The sequence below is a fragment of the Lepidothrix coronata genome, unplaced genomic scaffold (genome assembly GCF_001604755.1).
Source record: "Lepidothrix coronata isolate B3197 unplaced genomic scaffold, Lepidothrix_coronata-1.0 Scaffold92, whole genome shotgun sequence".
In the NCBI taxonomy this organism is placed as follows: Eukaryota; Metazoa; Chordata; class Aves; order Passeriformes; family Pipridae; genus Lepidothrix; species Lepidothrix coronata.
In genome coordinates this window covers 2,476,957-2,502,937 of record NW_016690272.1, presented here as the reverse complement: position 1 = coordinate 2,502,937, position 25,981 = coordinate 2,476,957, and the positions used below count along the sequence as shown (strand labels likewise).

Here is a 25,981-nt window from a genome sequence, read left to right as displayed (position 1 = left end):
AATTAGTGATTCATGATGGTTAAATGTCATGGGAGATGTGTCTATATTTGAAAGCAATAATCATCAACTCAGCTCCTCTGAAACAACCTTATTTGTACCCTGCACGTTGTTCTGATCTTGATAGGTTTGGTGTGGTTTGGGTTTTGTTTGTTTGCTTGTTTTTCCCAGTCTCTATCTGATCAGGAAAAGGAAGTTGAGGTCTTGTGGTCAGCTCAAAATGCAGACTTTGAAAATCTGGGGGTAAACACCAACAAAAAAACCCCCAAACAAACCCCAAACCTGAGGAGTCTGGTTGATCAGTAAAATTGGTGAAGGTTCATACTTAAAAATGCACATCAGTCAGTAGTTCCCAGTGAAGCTTATAAAGAGTATTTCATAAAAACAGCATTACAAGAAGGGTCTGTCTTCAATCACTGATTTTCTCAGCAGTATTCAGGAATCCTGTGCACTTTGTTTTCAAGTCACTTGCACCTAAACCTCTGTTAACCAAATTACATATTTTTGCTTCAGTAGAGAACTTGAGCATTTCCAGTATGAAAATACATTTATTTTCCATGCTCTCACAGATAATTTCTAATAAAAATACAGCGATTGCGTGTTGGGTTTTCCCCTCCTAATATGTTTGTTTTTGTTCTGTTTAGTATCAGACATTGAAGGTGGTGATGCATTGCAGCTCAGAAAGGAACATGCCCTCAAGATATTTGCTTACATCAATTCCTGGACTCAAAGGTAATTTGGGATCGAGCTGGAATGTTGATGATATTGAATCTCAACAGCAGCTTTACCTTCTTAAAAATACAGTGGAGTGAATTAGAAGGGGCAAGTTATTAATGTGATACTTGGAGAGTTAAGACCATTTTGCTGCTTAAAAAGAAATCAGAATAAACACAATGGATTTTGGGCAAAGCATATTTTGAATCTAATTGGCATTCTGGGTGCTGTAACAGTTGAGTGGCAAAATAAATAGCTGTATTACAGTGACAAATAACATGTGGTGCTACTTTAACATGGAATTTTTTGACCATCCTCTGCAGAGGCAGAGGAGGGTAAGAAGAATTTAAGAAAAGATCACTCTCATTGGAACCACCATGTTTAGTTTTCCTCCATGTCCTCCTAATCCAAGTCAAGATGATGAAGGGTTGCAGCCCACAGCTACCAAACTGATAAAGAAAGTGCTTTGCACGTGGTTGTCTCAAATCAACTGCATTATTCCTTTTAATCAAGTATTTAAATTACTGTTGGTTTTAAATTTGTTTTTTTTTTTTTAAAGTAATGATATCAGCTGTTCTGCTTATTTCCAGCTATTTATTTTTTCCCAGCACATGGAAATGTATGGATGGCAGTTTTTAGAAAGAATTTACAGTAAAGATGTTTGGAATTCAGTGTTCAGCAGTGGTTACAAGACCAAACTAAACTGCAAGAAATATTGAGAAAAGCATAAAGGATAAATTAGATGGCATTATTTGGGTGTTTAGAAGACTCCAAAAGAAAAAAAAAAACCAGGAATGTCACACTTTGGATACCTGTGAAAGCAGAATTCTCCTCTTCCTCATTCTGCCAAAAGATGACAAACCAAGTTCATTATCTTTTGCCATGTGCTTTTAGACACAGAGGAGGAATTCTGAAATCCAAATAAACAGCAGGCACAGGAAGCAGAATCCTGTCATTTCTTGACAGGTCCTAGATCCCATTTTTTTCCTGAGAACAATTGCAACCCAGTTGTTTTCCAGGGCATCATCTGTTCAGATTTTGTCCTGCTCGACAGCTCTAGTATGACAAACCCAATCTGAAGAAAAAAATACAGATTAGATAACATTTAACTCTTGATTTCCTTCTGTTTTCTCTGTTACCTTCCATATGAATTGGTTTCATGCTATAAAAACACTGTGGAAAACAGTCCTTAAACTGTTCAAAGTAGAGTCCAACAAAGGGGCCCCAGGAAGGAGTTGTACTTGACATTTTAATTTCTATTTCTCCTCTGCCAGATGGGCTTTTTGAGAGTTCTGCTTGTTGTTCTGAGGCCTTCCTTAAGAACTACTTTTTATTTTGTTGCCTGTAGCTGAAATCTCTTGCTCTCCTTCAGAAGATCAGCTGGAACCCAGCCTGGAGAACACCTTTCTCTTCCACCTGTGTGTGGTGCTTCCATTTGAGTTTTATGTTCAAAGAAGCAGAAGACTCAATTTTTTTTTTATAGATCTTTAATTTTTGGTGGAGCTTTTCCCGACAGAGGAAGACTTAGAGGTTTTGCACATGCCTCTGGCTTGGAAACCAAATTCTCCAGTGTGTGAGAATATTCACCAGAATTTCCATTGTTACTGCGAATAATTTGTTACACCCAAGCAGGGCAGTAATTTGCAGGCATAAGTGATGGACCTTTTGTAGATATTTATCCCCAGGCATTTATCCTTGGGGAAAACTGCTTGAGGATACAGTTGGCTTTGCCTGCAATCCCTTGTTGTTGTTTGTTAATATGAAAATAAATTTACAAGTAAATGGCAAAAATCTGCTTTTCAAATGGGTAAAGGCACACTCCCCTTAGCCAGTATTAAAGGGATTTTTCTTCCTGCACAGATGGAACAGAAGGGTTTAGATGCTTCAGACGCTGTAGCTGTGCTGGAATTAGGGAATCCTGAATGTTATCTTTCTGTCTAACCCACTGGGAAAAAAAAAAAAGTGTATTCAGAAAGTCTGTGCTTTAAGAGGTGGAGCTCCAGGACATGTTTGTGTTCCATCAGGAGAGGCAGCCCCCTCTACCTGTCACAGTTCTGGCTTCTCTTGACTTTTTTCTTACAAATTAGGATTTATTAAGCCCAGTTTCTGAATTAAATGCTGTGTTTAAGAAGCGATTCCAAAAACTCTTCTGCAGAGTTGATTTCTTACCCTGTCTTTTGTCTGCTCATCTTCTTCAGAAAAGAGACGTGTGATTTTTGTATTATTTTAATATCTGAGAACTCTGCTCGTGGGCTGTTGTTCTCTGTCCAGCAGGAGAAAGGTCTCTACTACAGGACAGCTCCCAGTTTATGTAGGAGTTACACAGTGTAGTAGAACTGGAGTGAGAAAGATCAGAGTCCCTCTCAGGGTCTGTTACAAGCTCGTAGTCTTTAATTTTGATTTTCAACGAGGACACCGAATCAATGCCTTTCTTCTCCATGTTCTCCAGCATTTAGATCTTTTTAAGGGGAATATCCTCCATTTTTTTGTTCAGAATGAGGAAGTTGCTTGTTTGTATGGAAGAAGCAGATGTTCCCAGGAAGAGGTTCCAGGGTATCTGCCCTGGGGGGTTTATGCACCCAGAATTTATTTTACATCTCTAGTTAATCCCCGCCCACAGAGTTGTGTTAGAGTTTTCTAATTGATGCTTTTATTGAATTGTCTCATTATATTGATAAAGGGATGGTGTTTAGTTTTCCCCCTTGTTCTTTTCCCCTTCCAGTGTGTCAGTAAATAACCAGGGGAACAATCTCTGAGCCTGCCAAGTGAAAAAAGGCCTGGAGATAATGCATTTTCCTGGATGGGGAAAGGGCACCGATGTCCGTGGGATCCCCATCCAAAGGCGGATAAAGGAAGTGAACTTAAACACTCAATTAAAACTAAAATTATTTTGCAGCCCTGTTGCTTTGAAAATAACAATCATGAGCTCTTCCAGGGCTGACAGGAATGGCAGGTGATTTATTGCAGTGAAGAGCAGCAGAGAAAACCAGATGAGGAAATGGATTCAGAAACATCCTGGCAAACATTGCTGCTGTAGTAGCACAATGACCTTGCCCACAAGAGGGTTTTTCTGTATTTTACTCGCAGGAGCAGCTGCTAAATGAGGGACCTCCTAGCTTTGATAAGCCTTTGGAAGCAATGGGATGCTCACAGGGTTTATGGAAGGCTTTGTGACTCCCACTCCTTCTGGGTGGAGTCTTGTTTCCTTTGGGTTTTCTAGAGCCTGTCAAATATTTTGTTGAAAACGTTTTAACCTGAAGAGTTCTTTATTTTGATTTTTTCATTCCTGTTTGCTTGCAGACAATGTTTGTGCTGTTTCAAGGAGTATAAACACCTGGAGATCTTTAACCAAGTAGTTTGTGCCCTCATTAACTTAGTGATTGCCCAAGTTCAAGCTCTGCGGGACCAGCTCTGTAAACATTGCACTATCAACATCGACTCCACATGGCAAGAGCAGAGTAACCACGAGGAGCCCCTGAATGTAGAGAGAGAGTCTCACCAAGAGGAAAATGGAGAAAGACAAAAATCTATAGAGAAAAAATTCGATTCTGCAAGAACTTGTCTCCTGCCCGAGGAGGAGCCCGTCAAGAACACGGATGCTTTTGGCTTGTGGAGCACTGATGAGAAGGAGAAGTTGCTGCTGTGTGTGGCCAAGATCTTTCAGATTCAGTTTCCTCTCTACACAGCTTATAAGCATAACACCCATCCCACAATAGAGGTAAATCTTCTTTGTGTCTACACTGAAATATTTTGGGAAAGGTTCATCGTTCTAGGCTGTGTGTGTTTGGTGCTCCTTGCTCTCAGGTCCAGCTCTCCTTGTTGACTTCAGCACAAAATCTCCCAGGAACTTGACACATCCTCTTACATTTTCTTTAAAATATGCTGAATTGTTACAGGTAATATATTGATAATGTTGGATGGAACTGTACACTGAGTTATCCTACTGGTTAAATAACAGGAAGGCAAAAAGAAGGTCTTTCTTCCTGAAGGTAACCCATTAATAGTTTACTAATTTCATTGCAATCTGTGGTTCTGGAAGCAAAGCTTCAGAAACTGAACTTTGTGCAAGACCAAACTTGTTGGAAGAGCTGTTAAATCGACTGGAATAACTGAGCTCTGCACAAGTAGCTTTGTTCCACAGGGCTGATTTTTTTCTCTGTGGTATTTGTTATAGCAACTGTTCACATTTTCCTTATTTTCTTCTGAAAAACAAACCAACAACAACAAAAAAAAGGCAAAAATTCTACCGTGTTTAATTCACAGTTTCTGGAATAAATATGGTGTTAGCATTTCCTAGGTGAAAAAACTTATTTCTTGTAAAGGTTGGCAACTTGTGGCAGTTTAATAACAAATAACCTGTTCTTTTACAGTATTTGTATGGAAAGAAGTACATTTAGCTCAATAGAAAAAGCTTCTGTCCAACAAATTTTTGAGAAAGACTGGACAATTAAACTGCAGTTAACCCACTCTTCTTTAATTTTTTATTTAGAGAGTTTTGGGAGGTCTGGGCTGGATTTTGTGATTCTGTTTCCAAAACGTTTGGGTGTAAGTGAATAGAGTTGTTTCAAATATATGTGTGTGGAAGAAGGAGGCAAAATTAGGATTTGTGGATTGGAGGATTTGTGGATTTCAGGTTTCCCATCATTCTTCCTGACCTGCCTTTTAAACTTTCACACACATCAATTAATCTGCAGCTCAGCCTCTGCAGGGAGGAGCTACAGAGGGCAAATCTGTCTTGTCAGTTAAAAACAATAAATCAATGACTACTTAAGTGATTTATCCTCTGTGGGACACTGACTGAAACCAGCTCCAGAGGAATATGGGATGAACAATCCTGGAACAGCTTTTCTGTGTACAAGCACACTTGATTCTTTTAAATGGCAATTTAATATGTTTTTTTTTCTTCTCTTTCAATTCCACTTCCAAATGATAAGAAGAAAATCTCTGAGTGCCTGATGGGATTTCTGTTTTACTTGGTGTGCAGCCTAAAAGTGATTCAGACCCAGATGTCACCTGCCATATTTGTCATGTACCTGTTTCATTTTTCAGAGGGAGATTTTTTTTTTCTTTGCTTTTTAAAGGTCCCAGCATCAAGAATTGTTCTCCCAAACTGATATCTTCTATATTTAGGGAGCACTGGGATTCTGTTATGCTAAAGCACTGTTAGACATTTTAATGTCAAAACCTTTTGCTCCTGCGAGTAACTCACTGAGGTTTAGAATTGGATTTTGGATTTCAGGAGGTTTAGAATTGGATTTTGGATTTCAGGAGGTTTGGAATTGGATTTTGGATTTCAGTCTAAAGCACATCTTAGTTAAATTGAGACAAGTGGTTAGTCCCAGTAATGACAGCACTTTTTGTTTTAAATCAGGCTTGGTCTCAGTCCTCAAAGGATCATAAAATTAAAATCCCTGTTTGAAGTATGTTGTCTATAATTGGTAAGTTAAACAGATTCCTGGACAGACTAAATCTGTCAGGAATTTGTTGGGAGAAGCTGCTGTAGCTCTTCCTCTCCCTCAAAGCATTTCTTTTGCCCTGGAAAAAGGGAAATTTGCTGATGCAAAACGGACTCCAATCTCCACCCTGACTTCAGAAATTCCCTGTTCCAGATTCTTGAGCTGAATTTGCCCCATTTCACGGAGTCATCACATCCAGTGAGGTTTTAGTTTGCCTGGGAATGACCAGTTGGGCTGTCAGTTAAAAAAGGTCCAATGTAAGGCTTTCCCACGGCGTTATTCCATGAGCAGCCGGTATTCCCGTTATCCTTCGCTCTGCACACACCTCCAAGGTCTTTGTTCTTCAGACAAGTCTTGAAGTCTAATCCTCTTATGAGGGGCTTGCCAGAGCCATGTTACACTTGCCTGTCTAGTGGAGAAGAAAAACATCCTTGTGGAAGTAGGAGGTTTTCCCTGGTTTAGGAATTCATGAAGACCACAACACCCTTTGCTTGTCTTAAAATCTCCCAATAGTTTTGGTGCCCAGAGAGGCCTTTGTGTCTATTTTTCATCCTAAACAAAATTCACTCAAAATATAAGTGCCATTGTTTTTTTTTTTTTTTGAGCAATGTTCATGCTTTGAAATGAGCTTCATTTTTTTTTTGGATTTATGGGATATTTTTAAGAGCTCTTGCACGCAGGGTAGTTTTAAGACTGTATGCCCTGTTCTTTTCATACTTTGAGCAGCAAGTTTAATACACTTCAGAGGAAGGAAAAATCTATAAAAGGAGGCTCTTAAAATCCTGTGGAGAGAGAAGCAACAATGTAAAGTGAACTCCTGAACTTTGCAGTGGCTCAGAATGAACATTGAATCCAAAGGGAGTTACCTGAGCATGGAGCAGTTCTTGACGGGATGAAATGGAAGAGGGGAAAAAAAATCAGTTGTTCAGGTGTCTGTAGCTGTAGTTCCCTGTTTGGAATCTTGTGCTCTTCTGCTTCTCCAAGTAAATATTTTCACCCAGTTCCACCCTCCTGCCATGGGCAGGGACATCTTCCACTATCTCAGGTTGCTCCAAGCCCTGTCCAGCCTGGCCTTGGACAATTCCAGGGATGGGGCAGCCACAGCTTCTCTGGGAAACCTGTGGCAGGGCCTCCCCACCCTCACAGAGAGGAATTTCTTCCTGATATCCCATCTAAACCCACCCTCTTTCAGTGTGAAGCCATTCCCCCTTTTCCTGTTGCTGGAGGGCTATGGGACAACACCATCCATGCCTGCCTTGGTGAAAAGTCCCTCTCCAGCTTTTCTCCAGCCCCCTTTAGGTCCAGGAAGGCTGTAAGATCCCGTGAAGTGATGGTGAGCTTTGACCCCATAGTAGATTCCCATGAGGAATTCTCTTATTTCCTGGTAAATTTGAGCTTCAGGAGCTTTCAGGCTGTTCTGTTCCACATCTGCAAGGACAGAAGTCACGTTTCCAGACTCAGCCTCTCAACTGCAGGACTTTTACAAGCTTTGCAAGACTTGTCCCACAGCCCTCCCTGTGGAGGTTCCTGCATTCCAGGAGCTGGAGTTGACTTGCCAACAGGTCTCTGTTTTATTCAAGAAAACTAATGAAATTTCTCACCCTCTTCCTACAGTTTTCCTGAGCAGAGCACTGAACACCTTTCCTTGCTGCTTAAAAACACACCACCTACTGCCTCCAGAGCTGCTTTAAAAAGAACTGCTGGAGTATCACGAGTTCAGGCATGACTTGGAGTTCAGTAGGGGGGGAAAAAAAAAGGAAAAATAAATGCTTAGCTATAATATGAGCATATTGAATAATTCAAAATGTTTGTATCACACTTAATCCATCCAAAATTGCTTGCCTCCAGCATCCTCTGGTACAGTTGGAAGCTCACTCCTACACAGCTATTTAAAATACAGTCAGGAAGTTTCACTTAAAAAACTGAACTTTCTGTTCAACTTCCATTTGATTGGTGGCTGTCAGTACTGGAGAGGGATGGGAAGAGGAATTTGTATCCATGGCAATGTTGTGTTTTACTGTCACATTTTATACCTCCAGTGCCCTTTTTGCCCCCAGCCATGTGCCCCAAACACCCAAGAGGTGTTACAGCCCTAATAAAGAAACTTCCTGCTCTTTGTTGCCCAACAAGTGGATGTTGTGGGCATTGAAAAGAAAAGCTGTTTTCCCAAACCCTCTTCAGTTTAGCACTTCTAGAAAATAGATTTCTGGTTGCAGCAAGTAGTTAACAGAGTGACAGGGTGATACAATTCCTTCCCCATCTTGCCTTAATCCTGTAAGAATATGACACTTCCATTTTATGATGTGTTTTGCTACATATAAAAATATATAGTAGTGGAAGTTGGAGAATTTTAATATTCTGCTGGCAGTGAATAATTTGACAGCTTTAACCCCTTAAATCATGAAATGCAGGATTGTGGGACATCCTGCAGTTCATCTGCATTCGGGTGTTTGCATTTGTGTTTCATCTTTATGGAGAAATTGCCTTCCAGAGTTCCCTGGATTGGTTCTGCTCTGTGTGCCATATTCCTGTTGAAAAAACTGGGGATCTGAAGGGGCTGGGATTGTAGAATAATCTGTTAATCCAGGTGTTGAGAGAGCCACTGAGATGCTCTCATAAGTGTATCTTTGTGTGCTTATATCTACTTCTTAACAAAGGAAAAAGTATGGAAAAGTGTGTTTTGGAATGTAAAAGTGGAGCAAAATTTGTGTCTTCCCCTGAATCAGGAGTTTGCTCTTTTTCTGTTGGGTGACAGTGATATCTGGTAATGGTCACTTGTTTACAAAAACAGTTTTTTGTTCTATAAATGTGTTTTTATTGCTTCAGTTAACTCTACTTTTTTTTTCTTTTTCAACAGGATATTTCAGCTCAAGAAAGCAATATATTAGGGGCGTTCTGTGATATGAACGTAAGTTATCCCAGAAACTTCAAATAACCACGTTCATTCATTGTGTTACACTCACTGGATGACTTCATGGCTCTAACTGATGATTAAAATTCTTCCTTTTTTTAATGTTTTTGCAGGATGTAGAAGTCCCCTTGCACTTGCTTCGTTATGTTTGTCTGTTCTGTGGAAAAAATGGCCTTTCCCTCATGAAGGATTGTTTCGAGTACGGGAGCCCCGAGACGCTGCCCTTTCTCATAGCACATGCCTTCATCACAGTGGTGTCCAATGTAAGTATTCCCTAGAAATTCAACACCAAAAAGCAAGTCTGGAAGGATTCTGGAAGACCAGGCAGGGATAAAAAAGGCTGGAAGATTTTCCTTGTTGGGAATGTGGCGTTTTGTCATTCAATAACTCCCATTGTCCAAACCTTCCCCACCTCCCAAAGCACCCAAGGAGATTTTTTTTCAGATTTCTACCTCGATATGAAGATTGTAACAGCCCCAGATGAAACTCAGAAGGATGTTGTCAGAAGTCATTTCTATCCTTGAAATTGTGCCATGGAAATATCCTGAGTTCCTCAGGATATTTGAACTTTTTAGCTCTTTGTGCGAGGCACAAATGAATTTCTTTGGGATTTCTGTGATTTTTATATTATTACAGATATTTCTATTATTTATATTACATATTTATATTACTTATAGTATATTATTTGCAGCATGGAGGGGATCATCTTTTATTCTCATTTAGTTTGAGAATGCACATCCTCCATCATCTCAGTGATTTGAAATCACAGTGATTTGTGACTGGTGGAATTACAGACTGATTTCAGTGGAGATTTGAAGATTGGTGATGAAAATAAACCCCAGACCTGAAAGAGGACATAGGAAAACTTGGTGTAATGAGAATAAGAAGTTGTGCCCTGTCTGGTGGAAATTACATGTGGGCAAAAAGGAAACCAGGAGTTTGTTGTGCCTCATAGGAAGGGAGTTCAGCATCATTTTGACACTCTTGGCAATTTGAAATCCTTGTTTTTCAGTAAGCATTCTGCCTGCAAATCCCATTTCCTGCACATCCCGTCCCACTGCCACTGCTTTGCTTCTTTGTCCTTTTTGAAATCTTTATTTTTCTCCACATAAATTGTTTAATTTCTTTATTCTCAGTGACGTGCCCTTAACGCAAAATATTTCTCATCAGACTTTCTCCTTGCAGACAATTATTTGGCAACTTTGCATTTATCTTTTTTTCTAGTAGGTGGCACATTTAGCTCTTTCTTGGAGCTATTTTAGGTGAGCTCTGTGGTTAAACCTGCCAGATAAAATGAAATTCAATCCAAACCATAACCAGAAGAACTGTTTCTTCAACCTCTTCCAGCATTGCAGCTCTTCCCATTCAACCAGCATCTTTCTTTTGAGCTCCTGCTTTGCTGGCAAATCTGTGTGAGTTAGGGGAAAACTGTTTTAAAAAAAAATTAAATTTAGATTTTATCTGTCAGTTCACTGCAGGAAGTATAAGAAGATGTTGTTTTATGTGTAATTAATGTGCCTTATTCATCCACTTGCTGCATTTTGGTGTCACTCTGTACTTGTTAGCACTGCTTCTGACTTTCAGATGCAATATATTTATTAGATCCAAATGAGGCAGCTGTTTTTTTTTTATGAAATACATTTTACCTTGCCAATATTAATATTAAAATAAAATATTTCTTTCCTTTTATAATGATGATTTTGATATAATGTTTCTCTTTGTTTTGTGTTTCTGTCACTTCTCTGTATAATTCATATAACATAGGTAAATATAGATAATTCAGTAAATATTTCTGATAGTGAAATGGTGAATGACCTACAACTTGTTCTGTGCAGGGTTTAAACCTCAAATCCGTTTTACTGGGTGAAACTTCCAAAGCTGAATCAGAAGTAAAAGCTGTTGAGAGGTGCTCTGCTTTTTAGAAACTAATTACCTCTGATAAAGGGTAAATAATAGGAAAAAACCCTTCTGAAACTTGAGAACAGAACAGATGCAGTGAATACTTTGTCTTAAAAGCAGCTGGAAGCAAAAAAAAAAACAAGTTGAAGGATTTTTAATGTAATTTGATACTATTTTTTATCATTTTAAGGGTGCTAGTTCATGTCATTTTATATATGCTCTTTTTAGGTCGTTTAAATAATTGAGGATTTGAATATTTAACATGTTTGAAATTATATTTTCATTTGTAACACGTGAAATGATCCTTTAATTGAATTCTGAGGCTGAAGGTTGTATGTAATGCAAGTACACAGATGTATAAAATGGCTTTAGAAGCTTGAATTGATGCAGAGCAAAAACTGCTGTGAAGGGTGAAAGCCGTAAGAACAAAATGATGAAACCACTTCATACTTTCCTTTCACAAAGAAATACATTTTCTTTGCTGTCTCCTGCTCTCTGTGGAACAGAGCACACCATGTTAAACATCAGATTGTGTAAATACAATGGGATCTTTGTCATCCCTGCAACTCCCTGTCAAAATGTTATTGAATTCCTGTTTCCAGCACCAGCATCTTCCAGTTACACTTTGTATCTTTGGGATGTTTGCATTTTTTCCCCTCTTGGATCAGAGGCTTATTCCAAGTGGTTTGTTTTTTTTTTTTTACAAGGGGAAGATTTTGAGCTGGTTTGTTTTGCAAAGTAGCTTCTTCTTGTTGCCCTGTAAAGAGTAAGTCTGCAGATAACTTTTTGAGTCAGTTCTGAAAAAGGTTCTTTGGTTCATTATGGAAATGCTGACGAGCAACGCTGGGGACACACTTTTCTTCCAGCCTAATCTTGTTCTCTCTCCTGGCAAGGAGGAGAATGTGCATTTTCTACATACAGATTTGAATTCTTTGCCACTGATGCAAGAAATCCTGGCTGAGGTGAACCCTTGTTTTAAGGCCAGATGGCCCTTGGTGACAGTGTTGGCTTTTCCCAAGAGCTTTGTGTGTGCACATGATTAAAATTACCTGGGGAGGGAAGAGCTGCTGCTGTTTCATCCCTTCCCTGGCACGTAGTTTTCTCTCTGTAACAGGTTTAACAGGATCCCTGCTCCTGTTTGAAATGCAGATGGGAATTCTAACTTGGCCTGTGGAAGTGGTTTGGTTGGTCCTTTCCCTCACAGAGGTGCCCAGTAGCTGTTTCGGGGTGTTTTTTTTCCTCTGCATATATTATCTTCTTGCATCTTCTTTCCAAAGGTGGTAAAAGGGAGAATTGCAAATAGGAGAAATGCAAACGTGGTGGTGAAAAACCTGTGCTTGTAAAACACTATTTTATAGGATACATAAGCCCTAAGAAGCAAAACACCACAAGTCAAGTGATGTTACTCGATTTAGGAGTGATTTGCAAGGAACAGAAAGAATGGAATAATCTTCTTGTGGACTTGAAAAGAAAGAAAAGAAACCCCACAGGGCTGAGTAGCAATTTTTCCCACTGAAGAAACTACAGAAAATTTTAAAAAATGAGGCACCTGAGCAGTAGGATACTATTTATACAAAGTGTATATTTTCCAGCTGACAAGCAGGAAAGATGCAGCTCCTGTTTTGGAAACAAGGAAATTAAGAGATTGAAGTTGAATGAAAAATTGAAGACACCAAGAAAACCTTTTTTTAAAGTGGAGTTGCACTTGTGCAAATGTACCAGCAATATTTCATATTTTTTTAACCGTTCTCTTTAAATGTCATTAATGAAGTTTTTCTCTCTTTCTGTTTTTGCATTATAGATCAGAATATGGCTACACATCCCTGCTGTCATGCAGCACATTATACCCTTTAGGACTTATGTTATCAGGTAAAGTTTGATTTGAAGAATTTCTCTGGTGGGACTTTTGGACGTTGCATTTATTTCTAATGGCAGCTGATAGACTTTTAACTGGACAGGTGGTTGCTCTGACTGTACCATTTCAACCAGGAGAGTTAAAGTCACGTTTGGAGTTTGTTTGGGCAGCTCTTTCCATCCCTCTGATTTCACATCAGTCGGATCAATCTCATTAATTAATCACATTTTGAGTGTGACATTCTGACAGGTTGTGTCAGGCTCAGTTGTGACACAATCTCAGTGTGATATCCTCATCAAACTGAACATAAAATTTGCTGTGAGGTGATGGAAGTGGAGGAGCAGTTCCAGCTCCTGAGTTCTAACACTGCTTCCTTCCCATTCTGATGTTCTGCATTTCCAGCTGGCAGGAGCTGAAGTGTGAGCAAAAGTCTGCTCACACTTTTATGTATCTAAATATATCCAGTCCCCAGGATTTTCTTTTTAGCTGCCTGTCATGGAAAACGCTTTCAAATTGAAGTACTTGGAGAGATATTTAATTATACAAGCAGTTTGTTTTCCTTGGGTTTCTCAGGACAATAGAAACATGTCAGTGAGCTGCTGATGGAACTATCTGTGTGTGTATCTGCCTGGAGGTGCAGGGGTGTGGTCACAGCTAATTCACCTTCCAGTGGCCCAACATAAAATTTTCCTGCTCTTCCATAGGCCCACAGCTCCTCCAAGGCTCTGGAATTCCTGTAACTGCAATATTAGGAATGTGCTTATACTGATCATAGGAGAAATGTGCCTTTACACATCATATTGTCTTAACTATTCCAGTATAAAACAACACTCAACAAAAATAACGATATATTGGCAACAAACAAGTTCACAGAACAATTAGGCTGAGAATTATATTTCATGTTTTAAAATGTTCTCTGTAAAAATTTAAGTGCTGGCTTGTCTGTCAGTCTGTCTTGCTGTAACATTGTCTCTACCAAAATGATCCCAGCACAGAGAAGAGTATTTTGATCTTTTATTAAAACCCATCACTCTGGAGTTACACTCCAGCCATGTGCAGTCCTTTAATTGCTGATGTGTTATCTTTGAAATCTTTTGAAGGTAATTATTAATCATGAAGCAGCTTAGGGAGGGCAGGCAGAGGATCTTCGAGTTCTTGTCTTGTGCATATTCCATTTAATGGCTCTTTGTGTACCTGGGAATTTGGTCATGAGCCTTACCTGTCTTCTTGGAATATATAGAAATTAAAAAGAGCATCAGCAATTAAGGATCAACAATTAGAATTAGGCTGATAAGAAGGAATTTACTTGAATGAGACCCATCCTGTAGTTTTTCCTGGTAATCCTTGCTTGTTATCCTGTAATTCTTACAACATTTTCTGTTTCATAACTGTAGGTGTAATTGGGGTCACCAGAATGAATAGAAGAGTTTTTTTCTTGGGTTCTCCTCATGTTTTCCCCTTTACCCATTAGAGTATTTGCATCTGATTTGAAATGTGATTTGTCAGCAGCTTCTTGCCATAAATAATGCCCTCGGTATCTGTTCACAGAGTTTACAACACATTCCTGTCAATCACAACAGGAATATTAACACAGGTTACATCTCTGGAAAACACAGTTTAGAGCAGGAAAGGGGGTGTTCTCCCAGTTGCTGTTTTTCCCAGCTGAGTCCTGAGGGGATCTGGGATTTCTCAACGTTACGAAATCCCAATCTTTTTGTGGAGGTTCACTTCCAGAGCAGGACACGAAGCTTTGGAGGCCACAGAACAAAAATAACCTCCAGTGCTGCACCTTTATGTGGGGCAGAAGTGAACACAGATGCCTTTGGGAAAAAGATGACTTTTCCTGGTGGATGCAGCTCACCCCACGTGGCTGTCAAAGCTCCCAGATCTTGTCTGAGCAGCTTGGGTCTCTGGGTCTCCATCTGCTTTTTACTTTAGGAAAGAGCTAAAAAAAAAAAGCCAACCCAGTGCTGGGCACAGCAGCACAACCCCTTTGAAAGAGATCCTGCAGAGCTTCTGCTGCTCTGCAAACTCAGGGGTCTTTGTGGGGGGTTGATGTGCAGTGAGCTCTGGGGGCTCTGATTGACTCAGTTCCAGTTGCTGCTCGTGGAGATTCCTTGCAAGAACTGCATTTTGGCAGCAGAGAGAAGAGAAATCACCTGAGTGGCATCTTAGCAGCATCTTTTCTCAGCTGAGGGTACCCTTTCTGTCCCTGCCCTGTGGTTATTTCTGCCAGAAGTGGATGAAGTGAACAGCAAAATGTGTATTTGTGTAGAGGAGACCACTGCTGGAATTTGCAAAGATCATGGACACAACCCTGTCATTGCTGCTACCAGAAAAAGGCTAATAAATGTTATTTTCTGCCTGGGGAATGGAGCACTGGTATTCACATCTTGCCTCAGAAGGGGCTATGTCTTTATGCAGTTTAGGAAAGAAATAAAGGACATGAATTGAAAATTACACCTTCCAATAGGGAAGCAAAGTGATTTTAACCTCCTCAGAAAGAAGCTTTTACTGATCCTAATGCCTCAGAATTGTGCATTTCAAACTGCAAAATCCTCATAAAGAAGGAAGAGCCTCAGAAAAGTGGCTCAAGACAGTAAGTCCTGATTTACTGCAATTATAAATGAGGGCAAGTTGGTGATGATGCCTCTATGAAAAAAGACATTAGTTCCACCTGTCTTCTACCTCAAAACCAGAGATGGGAGAGGCTTTGCATTGCTCAGACATTGAAAATCTCAAGAGAGCAGAAGCTCTAAACAGCAGTGTTTGGAGGACACTGTTTTTTTCAGGGGCAAAAATGTTGATTGAAAATGCCATGGATAGTTCTGTCCCTTAGAAAGAAGACAACCAGCAATGAAGCCCAGTTTGATGAGAAGTAAGAAATAAATTGTATGTCTGATACTGTAGATGCCTCTGTAAAGCACCAAAAAATGCTGGATAATAAGGAAAAGACCTAAAATCCTTCTTGCTTTGACATCACAGCTTTGACATCCCCTACTTAACGTTCCTCTGGTAAAATCTGAGAGCTCTGACTGGTTCTAACCCTTCCTGCTCCCTTCCCCTTCTCTCTTCTCCCTGTCTCCTGCTTCCAGATGGATCTGGAGAGATTTTTTTGTGAAGGATTCCTGTGTCTGGCCCAGTTTGGGATAAACAGGAGCACACTGAGAGGAGGTTGCAGGTGCCAGCAGCTCCCATGGCACAGGGCACACACAACTGTTGATCCACACAGAAAATGCAGCTGGAAGAATTCAAATTGCTCTTCTGCTTAAAAATATTCTCCTTAAGAATTCCCTAAAAAATATTCTCCTCAAGAATTTGGCTTTTAAGGGAGTGCCCAAGACCACTCCTTGCTACTGCTCTTGTCCCTGAGTCTTGAAGGTTTTAATCACAAAATATATTTACCTCCTCCAAAAACTCTGAGAATTTAAGGGGTAGGTACAAAGAACAGAAGTCAGAAGACAAAACCCAGACCCTTGAGTGAATTCTTCCCTTCACAGAGGAGTCCTGACTCATTCTGCTTAGATGCCCTTTAGCAGCTGTGGTCCCAAGGAGTCATATTAAGGGAAAAAAGATGATTTCACAGCTGAGTAGCTGAAGTCCTGAAGCATAAGATGTTATTGTAAGCCTTACATTAACATGGAGCTGCATGTTTAAAACTGTTGATTAAAACTGAACCCTCTTTGTGCCCACATTGAAATACTTTCAGTAGGCTAAAACTGATTTTTAAAAAAATTAATATGTATGTATGTGTGTTGTTTAAATGTAGATAAGAAATATTAATTGATTATTTTAAGTATGCCAGGCTGGCAGGACAGGTCCTGTATGTAAGTGGAGTATCCTTTATGTATATGTATAAAAAGAGGTATGTTTTATTCTTAAAGTCTCATTCAGGCAAAAATTTTAGATGAAGCAGATTCCACAGGTCCTGGCTTCTCATTCATCTGTTATTCCTTTAAGCCTTAATGCTCGTCAGGATCAAAAAAAAGATAAAAATGCAGGAATTAAAAAAATAATGAAGGGCAGAATGGAAGCTATTATTAAGCCATTATATGAGTCAGTCACACATTCCCATTTATCTGCTTTATGTACAGTTCCATCTCAGAGATAATACCAGAACCACCTCGGTGGTGGGAAGGGTGACAAGGAAGGGAGGAGATAAAAAATTTACATTGATAAGAGGAGAGACATTGTCTAGGGTGGTTGGTTTTGTTTTTTTTTTTTGGCAGGGAGATTCGTATCATTTATGGCTGATACCAAGATAATAAGTAGGGAATGGTAATTCACAGGTTTTTTAAAGAAATGGAGAACGTGCCATGCAGCTGTCAGATTGAAGAAGTGAAAGGAGTTTGTTTTCCATGCAAATGTAATTGTCCAACAGACTGGCACAGGTTAATGAGAAAGCCAGAGGTATAAATAGAAAGAGAGGAATGAATTCACAGGAGAAGATGGATTCATCCATTATTTTATAGATGGGATAAATCTTTAATCTGCTTTTGGAGTGGCTATTTTGGGTTAAACAGACCTTTTGCCTTGCTCCAGGATCCCTGTTCTTACTGAGGCAACGCAGCACATTCACAGTCAGGAGAAGGAAAAAAGGGTGTTCATTGCCAGTGCCAGCTAAAGAGTTCTTTTTGGTCAATAATAATAATATTACACTGATAAAAACATAACATAGAGTCAGCTTACTGGTCCAGATGGGTTCAACCCACTCTGCCTTTCCACAATAAAAAAAGGAGGCTTGGCCTACTCTGCAGATTTCCATGGTTTTAATCCTGGTAATAAAGATATGATCCTGTTTGATTTATGACCAGTGTAGTAGTGCCAGGATATTCTGTAGTGTAGCTGCAGTTACACTTCTAAAATAAGTTTGAAATCTACTGTTTTACTGTGCTTGGTTGGAACAAGGCAGTTGTGTTAAAAACGTGAGCTCTGTGGTAGCAAGTAAAACATGCTCTGTTCTCTGGAGCTTTCTTTGGGGTTCTGTAGCTGTGAAAATGCACCTAGAAGTAGTGTAATTTATTCTAAAGTGCAATTTTTTTAAAAACACTCAATGATATTATAATAGAAAAATTATGACATGAGTCGTATTCAGGTTAAAAATGTGGATGTAGTGTGAATTTTATTAAAAAAAACAGGTTTAGACTGATAATGTGGCATTAAAATAAGAAATGTTTTGTTCTATAGACTGGATTATTATAGTTTCTTCACCAAACTTCGTAGTGTGAGGAAGATTTCGTGTTACAGAAATTTAGTGAAGCCCCCAAAGCCCCCTTGCTTCTGTATATGGAGGTGTGTCCATGCCCACCTGCATAAAAGCACCTTTCTCTGGCCTTCTTAAAATGAGGAAATTCATATCATGTGTTTGGACATCTTTGGGATCTTTAGAAATCCTTCATGGAACTGTTGAATCTGCCTTGATGTGCATTGTGGACGTGGAAAAGCTCTGGGGACCAGGACCGATGGCAGTTTGCGTTATAAAAATGGGAAGAGAAAACTTGCTGGTCGTTATAGAATCACAGAATTAAGGATGAAGAACCATCTCTAAGATCATCAAGTCCAACCATTAACCCAGCACTAAACCACATCCCAGAGTGCCACATCTGCACATTTTTGAACACTTCCAGGGGATGGTGACTCCTAAATCCCACCAGTTCTGAGAAATCCTTGCACCTGCTTTTCGTGACCAGGCGTGGGAGCCTAATTTTGGCCTCTTATTTTTTCATTCAGTCTCTCTGCCATAAAATAAACCCTAAATATTTCGGTTCCTTTTTGAGCCAGCTGAGGTTTGAAGGAGGTGCAGAGGATGTCCCTTTTTCTCTGGGTGGTGTCTGGGACACAGCCATGGCTATTTGCTGATGACAAAGCACCCACAGACCGTGTCTCTGGTGCTTTTCCCCCTCAGTGGAGCTGCTCTCACCTGTCTGCAGGTTAAAGGCAGGTCACTGGGGCCACTTTGCTGCTGAACTTTTTCCCAGGAGTGTTCCCTTCTCCTTCCTACTTGGCTTCTGGTTACAGATCATTGCACAGAAGCAGCATTTTCTTGCCAGGAATCTGATTTCCCAACTAATCCCAGTGAAGGATCTGGTTGCCTTGGCCTGGAATGGTCTTTTTTTTGTCCTGCCATTACTTATCTGTGATCCCTGTCATCCATCTCCACTCTAGGATTGTTTGCACTGGAGTCTCTTTTCTCTGTTTGACAGTGTTAAGTATCATTTAAGTGTGTTTATTTTAAGGCCTCTACACAAGAGCTGTGAAAAAGAACCTTAATCTAAATAAGAATCAGGGCCTGTAGTTTTGCTTTTAAAAAAAAAATTACTGGTGTTTATATGATGTAAATGCAAAGGAATGGTGCATAAATCCAGTTAAGTGTAGTTTAATATCTCTTGTGTTTTTTTAAAAGATTCATGCTTCTCTTTGGCTGTTCACCAAGGACAGATCCAGGCTTGGGCTGTCAAACAAATGGATTTTTAACGGGTTTCTGTGTAGTTAAATCTAGTTTGGATGTAGCTGCGACTTCAAAACCCTGAAGTACAGCAGAAAAAATTAATTATGCTAACGTTGTCTGCATGTACCTTTCCCTGTGCCATCCTTAGTGGCATCCAGACAAGCTCAGGAAAGCTTGGTTTTAGATATTTTTGTCCTACACGTTCAGTTTAGGAGAAATTCTCAACTGTGTCAGTGTTTTCCAGGTATCTCAGTGGAGATTTTCTGTGTCTCAGTTTTGTAGTTGCTTAGGTAAGACTCGTGTCACACTGCGTTCTAGAAATGATTTATATATTTAAATGATTTATATATTTATATTTACATGATATATATAATGATTTATATATTATATACTTATATATATATATTTACATGATTTTATATTTAGGTTTTGTAAATGATTATTTCTTATGCCTCCCTTCAGCTCATTGTGCACCATGAGGTGACCTGTCATCTGAGGTGGTTGCAGTAGGACAAACTTACCTGTTGAAAATTCTTTAGCAATTTATTGACTTCTAAAAATTTTCTGCTTAATTCTGTTTACCCTTGGTGTTTTCCTGAATTGTTGCCAACTTTTAGAGTAGTATTTTAAGGCATAGTACTTTTAGAGCTATTGGAAATAATGTCTTTACTACAATCAAGATGGTGTTCCAGGAATGTTCTAGTTTGAATTATACCCCTTTTTTTGGTTTTGTTTTTTGTGGGATTTTTTGTTTGGGTTTTGTTTTGTTTTTTCTTTATTTTTTGTTTGTTTGGGTTTGGGGTTTTTTGGGGGGGTATTTTTGGGGAGTTTTTTGTGGTTTTTTTTTTTTGTTTGTTTGTTTTTTGTTTGTTTGGTTGCGGTTTTTTTGTTTTGATTTGTTTTTAATTCCATTTGTGATTTATTCCAGGTATTTATGTAAACTGTCAGACCAGGAGCTACGACAGAGTGCAGCCAGGAACATGGCAGATCTCATGTGGAGCACAGTGAAAGAACCCTTGGACACAGCCTTGTGTTTTGATAAAGAAAGTCTCGATCTTGCCTTTAAATACTTTATGTCTCCAACTCTAACAATGAGATTGGCTGGGCTGAGTCAAATAACAGTAAGGACTTTTTAAAAATATAAATAGTATTTAGAGGAAAAAAATGTTTCTGGTTGGGTTTTAGGGGTTACAGGCTTTTTTTTGAATGTGTGAAAACAGCAGAATGCTCTTCCAAGCAGGAAATTATAGCGAATATTTGGTGAATATTGGGATCACTGAGAGCCAAATCCAAGGGATGGCTGTGTCCTGCACCATATGGAGCTGGCTCACATTACCTGAACAATTGACATGCTAAACAAAACCCTTATAACCCTGTTTTGGGCCAGCTGTGTTGGAGTGAAGCCCCTGGACGTGGCAAAATCTGGTGTTTAGAAAGGCTTTCAATGTGTTTCTGCTTTTACCTTGGCACTGGGTTGACTGTCCTGCAATTAATTGCTTTGTGTTGTCCATACCTCATTTTCCTCTCTGTTTAGTCTGGTTCTCTCTGCATTAATTAGCAGAAGACTGAATTGAAGAGGTAAATATAGAAAATAGAAAAAAAAATTAAAACCAACCCCCCCACCCCCATCTTTTCCTTTCCCATGGAAATGCTCCAGTCACACCAGGCAAGACATTTTGCTCCTCACTGTATTCATAGATAAAAGTACTTGCAATTGTTTTAATCAATGGCAATTTAAAGTAACTTGTAAGTACTTCCAGTCATATCATTGCTGGGCTTTAACCAAAATAAATATTCAATTTACACAGGTATGTGACTTCTACTAAGTTCTAAAGAAAACTCTGTGAGCTCCATCCACTCAGTGTGATTGGTTGTAAAATAAATTTCTAATACTTGCATAGTTGCAATTACATTAGATTTCAATTTCTAAAAGTAATTTCCTCTGTTTTTTTATGCTTCTCCTTGTTAACTCCCACTGCATGTCTTTTTGTGTATCCTCACCAAAAGAAAGTCTGAAAATAAGGATGCATTACTTGGGTTATTTTTTCAGGCACGTTGTTCATTTAGGGGAGTGTGAAATTATGGGATTTTAAGGAATTATGTGTTTTCACCTGTTATGATTGATAAATATTACTGTAAAAGTGAAAGTTTTTAATAACAGACACGTATTACCAGAAGCAAAATTCTACAGTAATTTTAGACTAAGGCCAATAGTTTTCAGCTTGTAAAAACGGAATATTGGATGCTAATAACTTTTTTTTTAATGTGAATAGTCTCTAAAACTGCTCTGGAACACTGAGGCAATTTATTCTTCTATCTCATTCAAATCATAGGAAGTTTTATTTTTGTTGTTAACTTGTTTTTCTTTCATTTCATCTTCCAGTCATCTCTTGAGGTGGTTCAGCTCCAAAATACCCCGTTGTCTCCCTACTTCTCCCTCACAAATAGAATTCTTTGTTCTCCTTCCAGTTACAGATGTGCCCAAGTGTGTTCAAATGAACCCCTAGAACTGATCTGCCCTTTCTCACTTTTCCAGCCCCCTTTTTGTTGGGTTCTGTGCTTTGGTTTAAGTGCAAATTCAACACTGTCAGGCTTTTCCTGAACAAATTCAGTGCAAAACTTGCACAGGGCACGTTTATTCTTCCCTCCTTAGTTCCCTCTAATGTAATTTCCTCGTGAAGTTCTTTTTATGATTTTCCACTCCTAAATATGCTTCATTTGTAAGTCTTGATAACTGGTATATTAATAATTGTGTAATCAGGCTCTGATGTCTCATTAATTTCAATGCATATTTTCAAATTTATTTCTTCAAAACATTTTTTTCCCCACAAAAATCGTTGAGATTAGACAGGAATAAATCTTTGTGTAAAGACTTCAGAAGATCAGCAAATTCACCCGAGTAACAACAGTACCAGGCTCATTTCAAGAAAGGAGTAAATATTTTGACAGAGTTATGCTACAAGTTTAATTTGAATTTCCAAAATTCACATCACTGTGCCTTTAATTTTTTTGCAAAACCAGATGGCAAATAAGTTTTCATATATAATTTTAAATATTTTTAAAGATAACATGTACATGGGAAGAATTGGATACTGAGCCATCTCTGTGTCTGGAAAGTTGATGCTGAGGAAAAGAAATGGAAAAGATGTGAAACTTTACAGGCTTTTTTTTTTTTATCTTGTCACCTTTGAAAGCTTCATTTCATATAAAACTATATGGCTTTCATTCTCTAGTTTAACACTTTCAACACTGCTGATGAAATGTTTGTTGTTGTAGTAAATGTTACAACAGTTGTGAGGCTCATCCTAAAACCTCAGTTTCCAGAGTTGTGTTTGATCTCTCAGGAAAACCTGTGCAAAGTGGCTGCTCCACACACCTGCTTGATTTCTGCAGTGGGTGGGGGTTTGTGACATCATTTAATTGCTTGAAAAAAGAAAATCCCTCCTTGTTCACATTTTTGTCGAAGCATCTTATTTAAAAACATTTAAAGTGCTACAAAAATTCGTTTGCTGTTTTTTAAATCTAACAAAACTGCCTCACCAAATGCTTAGATAAAATTGTAATTTTTTTTCTTCCTTTTTCTAACTGTAGAACCAACTTCATACCTTCAATGATGTGTGTAATAATGAGTCATTAGTTTCAGACACAGAAACGTAAGTAGGAACCTTATTCTGAATACTTGAAGTGTGTTATGTGATTGCAATTCTTCTCTCTTGTTGGTAGGGATCATACACAGTGGGGAGGGGTGATAATTAGAAATATTCCTGATCAGGGGGTTAAGAAATGGCTTTAAATGGTAAATTTAAAACATTTCTCAATGTTTCTGGGTTTCTTTGCTGTGTTAAAATGCAGAATCAAGGTGAGCTTTAGAAAAATGTGGATACTGAAATAATAAATACCTGGAATGGGCCATTATCTCCACTGTGATGTATAAATAAGAACCAGCTCATTCATACCCAATTCATATCATTTTTGCCGTTTTCTCATTTCCCTGGATTAGATATTTAACTAAGGCTTGTCTTGCCATCAGTGGCTCCCAACATTGTGATTAGTTGTCTGTGGAGTTTGTGAGGCAATACTACTGTTTTCTTCTTCCAAGTCCTAATTTGTAGAATTGAACACTTTTAAAGGGAACTTCCATAAACCTTTGAGAAGATTCCCCTGTGGGATTGTATTCCAGTGAGGAAATGTATTAATTTTTGCAGTGACTCTAAACTTACTGTTAGAACTGTCTGGAATTTAAACCAAAATACGTATTTCAGTAGTTGAAAGAACTGTTCTTGTGAAATAGCAGGCAGAGGGTGTAAATTCTAGGATTTTACTCCTGATACACTTTTGACATTTCTCTTGGGGGGGGGATACATTCCTTGTGTTTATCTTGGGGGCCACAGACACACACTCTGCACTATCTTTTGAACATTAAAGTGTCACAGCAGCAGTGCTTGATTTTGTCTGGGTAGTTTTTTTATAGATGGCTTTATTTTAATGTTGAAATCTCACTGAAGTCACAACCACAATAACGTAGATTGCAAATAACAGCTTGAATATTTGACGTGAAATCTGTGGTAATTAGGTCGGTGTTTGAAACATAAAGAACCAGAATCCAGGGCAGTTTTGCTTCCATCAGGATGTGAAATTACCTTGGGAATAATCCAAAATAAATAGTAAATAACTGTGTTGGGGATGTGAGGTGGCTCAGCTGACTGGGATGTTGGAATATTGCACTGCCAGTTCCTGGGGTGTTGTTACACTGGGACTGACAAACCTCAGGTTTCTCCAGTTCTTCTCTCCTTCCCTCATGTGGAAAATCTCCAACAGAGGTGTTCCTCTGTTAATTTATCTGCTGAAACACATTTTAACCAGTAGCATCAACAAGAAGTTATTTCACCACTTAAACCTAATAAAAAAGCTGGTTGAGTTTCTGTGGCAAATGTAAAAAAAAAAAAAAGAAAAGAAAAGTTACCAACGTGGAAAAAGAGAAGGGTGCTTAAATTCCCCTGCTGGAAGAGCAGATGTACTGATGCAGGAACATCAGAGTTATTTTAAAGCTGAAGGAAATTGTCAAATTCTCCTTTGGGATATTACTTTTCTTGGCAAGGGCATCTGTAAACAGCCTGTCATGTGAAAGGAATGCAGCAGGAACAGAAAACCTTCTTTTCCACTTTTGTAGTGTGTAAATTTTTTTTAAAAAATCCGGATTCCAGTCGTTCTGGGGTTTTACCTGAGAAGTGGGTTATAAATCAGTATCAAGTGTTCTGCTGCTCTTCTTCTGATACCTTTTGGAATCACTGATGTCTTCCAGCCAAAGAATTAGAAAAGACCAGTGCAGGAGGATGGGGAAAATGTCTCACTTTTCCAGTTTGTTCAGTACAAAGCTTCCCTCTCATCCCAGACTCTGCTCATGAGAAATTTTTGGATGAAAAGGCACTCAGGGAGTTGGCAGTGACTGAATGAGCAGCGAAAGGAAAGCTTTTCATTCCTATTTTCTTGCCTTAGTGGAGAAAGGAAGTCTTAAGATTTATTTTGTACCTTTTCAGCCTCTGCAGATTTACCAAAGGAAGATGTTTTGCATTATGTCTGGCCCATCCCCATTGTATGTTTTGACTTTTCCAGACGCGTTTGGAACTGTCAACCTTTGGGATTTCTCCTTCTGTATCTTGATAAGGTGGGTTTGCGGGAGGTATCTTTTAAAAAAAAACAAGCAAAAAACAAGAAAAAGCTTGCAGTTAGTCCAGCTCTTCCCTGTTGGTTGGAATTATCATCAGGATTTTTTAGCAGCTATTTTGCAGCAGTAGCTTCCCACCTTTCCTGCATCGTCGCAAATTTTTTCCGTGGTAAGACAAGATAAAGCATCTTCTGTCTGGGAAAACACAGAATTTCACAAGTGGCACTTGAAAGCAGCAGAAAGCTCAGCAGAGGAGTCTTGTTTTCTACCTCTAGGTATTTGTGTGTCTTTTTAGATTTCATTTCCCTGCCTGTCTTCTCCGGGGTTGAGGGTTTGTGGTGACTGAGGATCCGTAGGGTCCAGATGTGGGCAATTCTCAGCGACTTCACAATATCCCTCAGGGACGTCCTTTCAATTTAGCTGTTCCTGGCTCTTAAGGTAGAACCAAACTCTGCAATTTGAAGATGTGAAATCTGTTGAGGTTAAAAATAACAGGACTGAACAGAAGAGTCTTTAGGTCTTTGAATAAGTGATTCCTGAAACTGTTTTGCTGATGTTTGTGATGGTGCCTTTCAGAAAGTGAAAGATTATTTTTTTGTGCCATTTGGACCACAAGAGGAAAAAGTGTTGTTTTTTCCTTAATGAGGACGCTGCCAACTTCTGGAAATACCACGTGTAAAGAGATATTTTGTTTTGCTCCTCACTTGGCGGGCAACCAAATGTTTGGGTTTCAGTTTTCAGGTTGAGGTGGCTTCCCACCTCATTTAAAAAACTTGATTACCCCCACTTAAAGAGCTTCCTACAGAGAAATTTCAGGTGTCCAACATTCCTTCCACCTGTGAACAGAAAGATCTGGACTATTTCTTCTCCTTTCTTTCCCTCTCTTTCCTTATTTACTGAGATACTCAACTGCAAGTTTTGTGTTGCTTTTCCCCTTCACTGCAGTTTCTTACCTCGTGTTAACTCTTCCTTTCTCAATTTTTGTCTAAGCTCACCAGCTGAGTTATGGCAGCATCATTTAAACACCTCTTCCCTC

The 25,981-nt window shown here is 39.0% G+C and overlaps 1 protein-coding gene and 1 long non-coding RNA gene across 9 annotated transcripts in view; one reads left to right on the top strand and one right to left on the bottom strand.

The window, feature by feature from the left end:
- Positions 1-25,981, top strand: part of USP34 (ubiquitin specific peptidase 34) — a 110,538-nt gene that overhangs the window by 16,491 nt on the left and 68,066 nt on the right. For all 8 annotated transcript variants that reach the window (XM_017821755.1, XM_017821748.1, XM_017821749.1 and 5 more), the window contains exons 2-8: positions 642-729; positions 4,012-4,429; positions 9,025-9,075; positions 9,192-9,341; positions 12,779-12,846; positions 20,209-20,401; positions 22,872-22,933. In XM_017821755.1, the coding sequence (XP_017677244.1) occupies positions 642-729; positions 4,012-4,429; positions 9,025-9,075; positions 9,192-9,341; positions 12,779-12,846; positions 20,209-20,401; positions 22,872-22,933 (1,030 nt within the window). The remainder of the gene's footprint in view (positions 1-641; positions 730-4,011; positions 4,430-9,024; positions 9,076-9,191; positions 9,342-12,778; positions 12,847-20,208; positions 20,402-22,871; positions 22,934-25,981) is intronic.
- The window catches only part of LOC108500651, a 190,385-nt gene that overhangs the window by 100,789 nt on the left and 63,615 nt on the right, over positions 1-25,981 (bottom strand). The window lies entirely within an intron of this gene.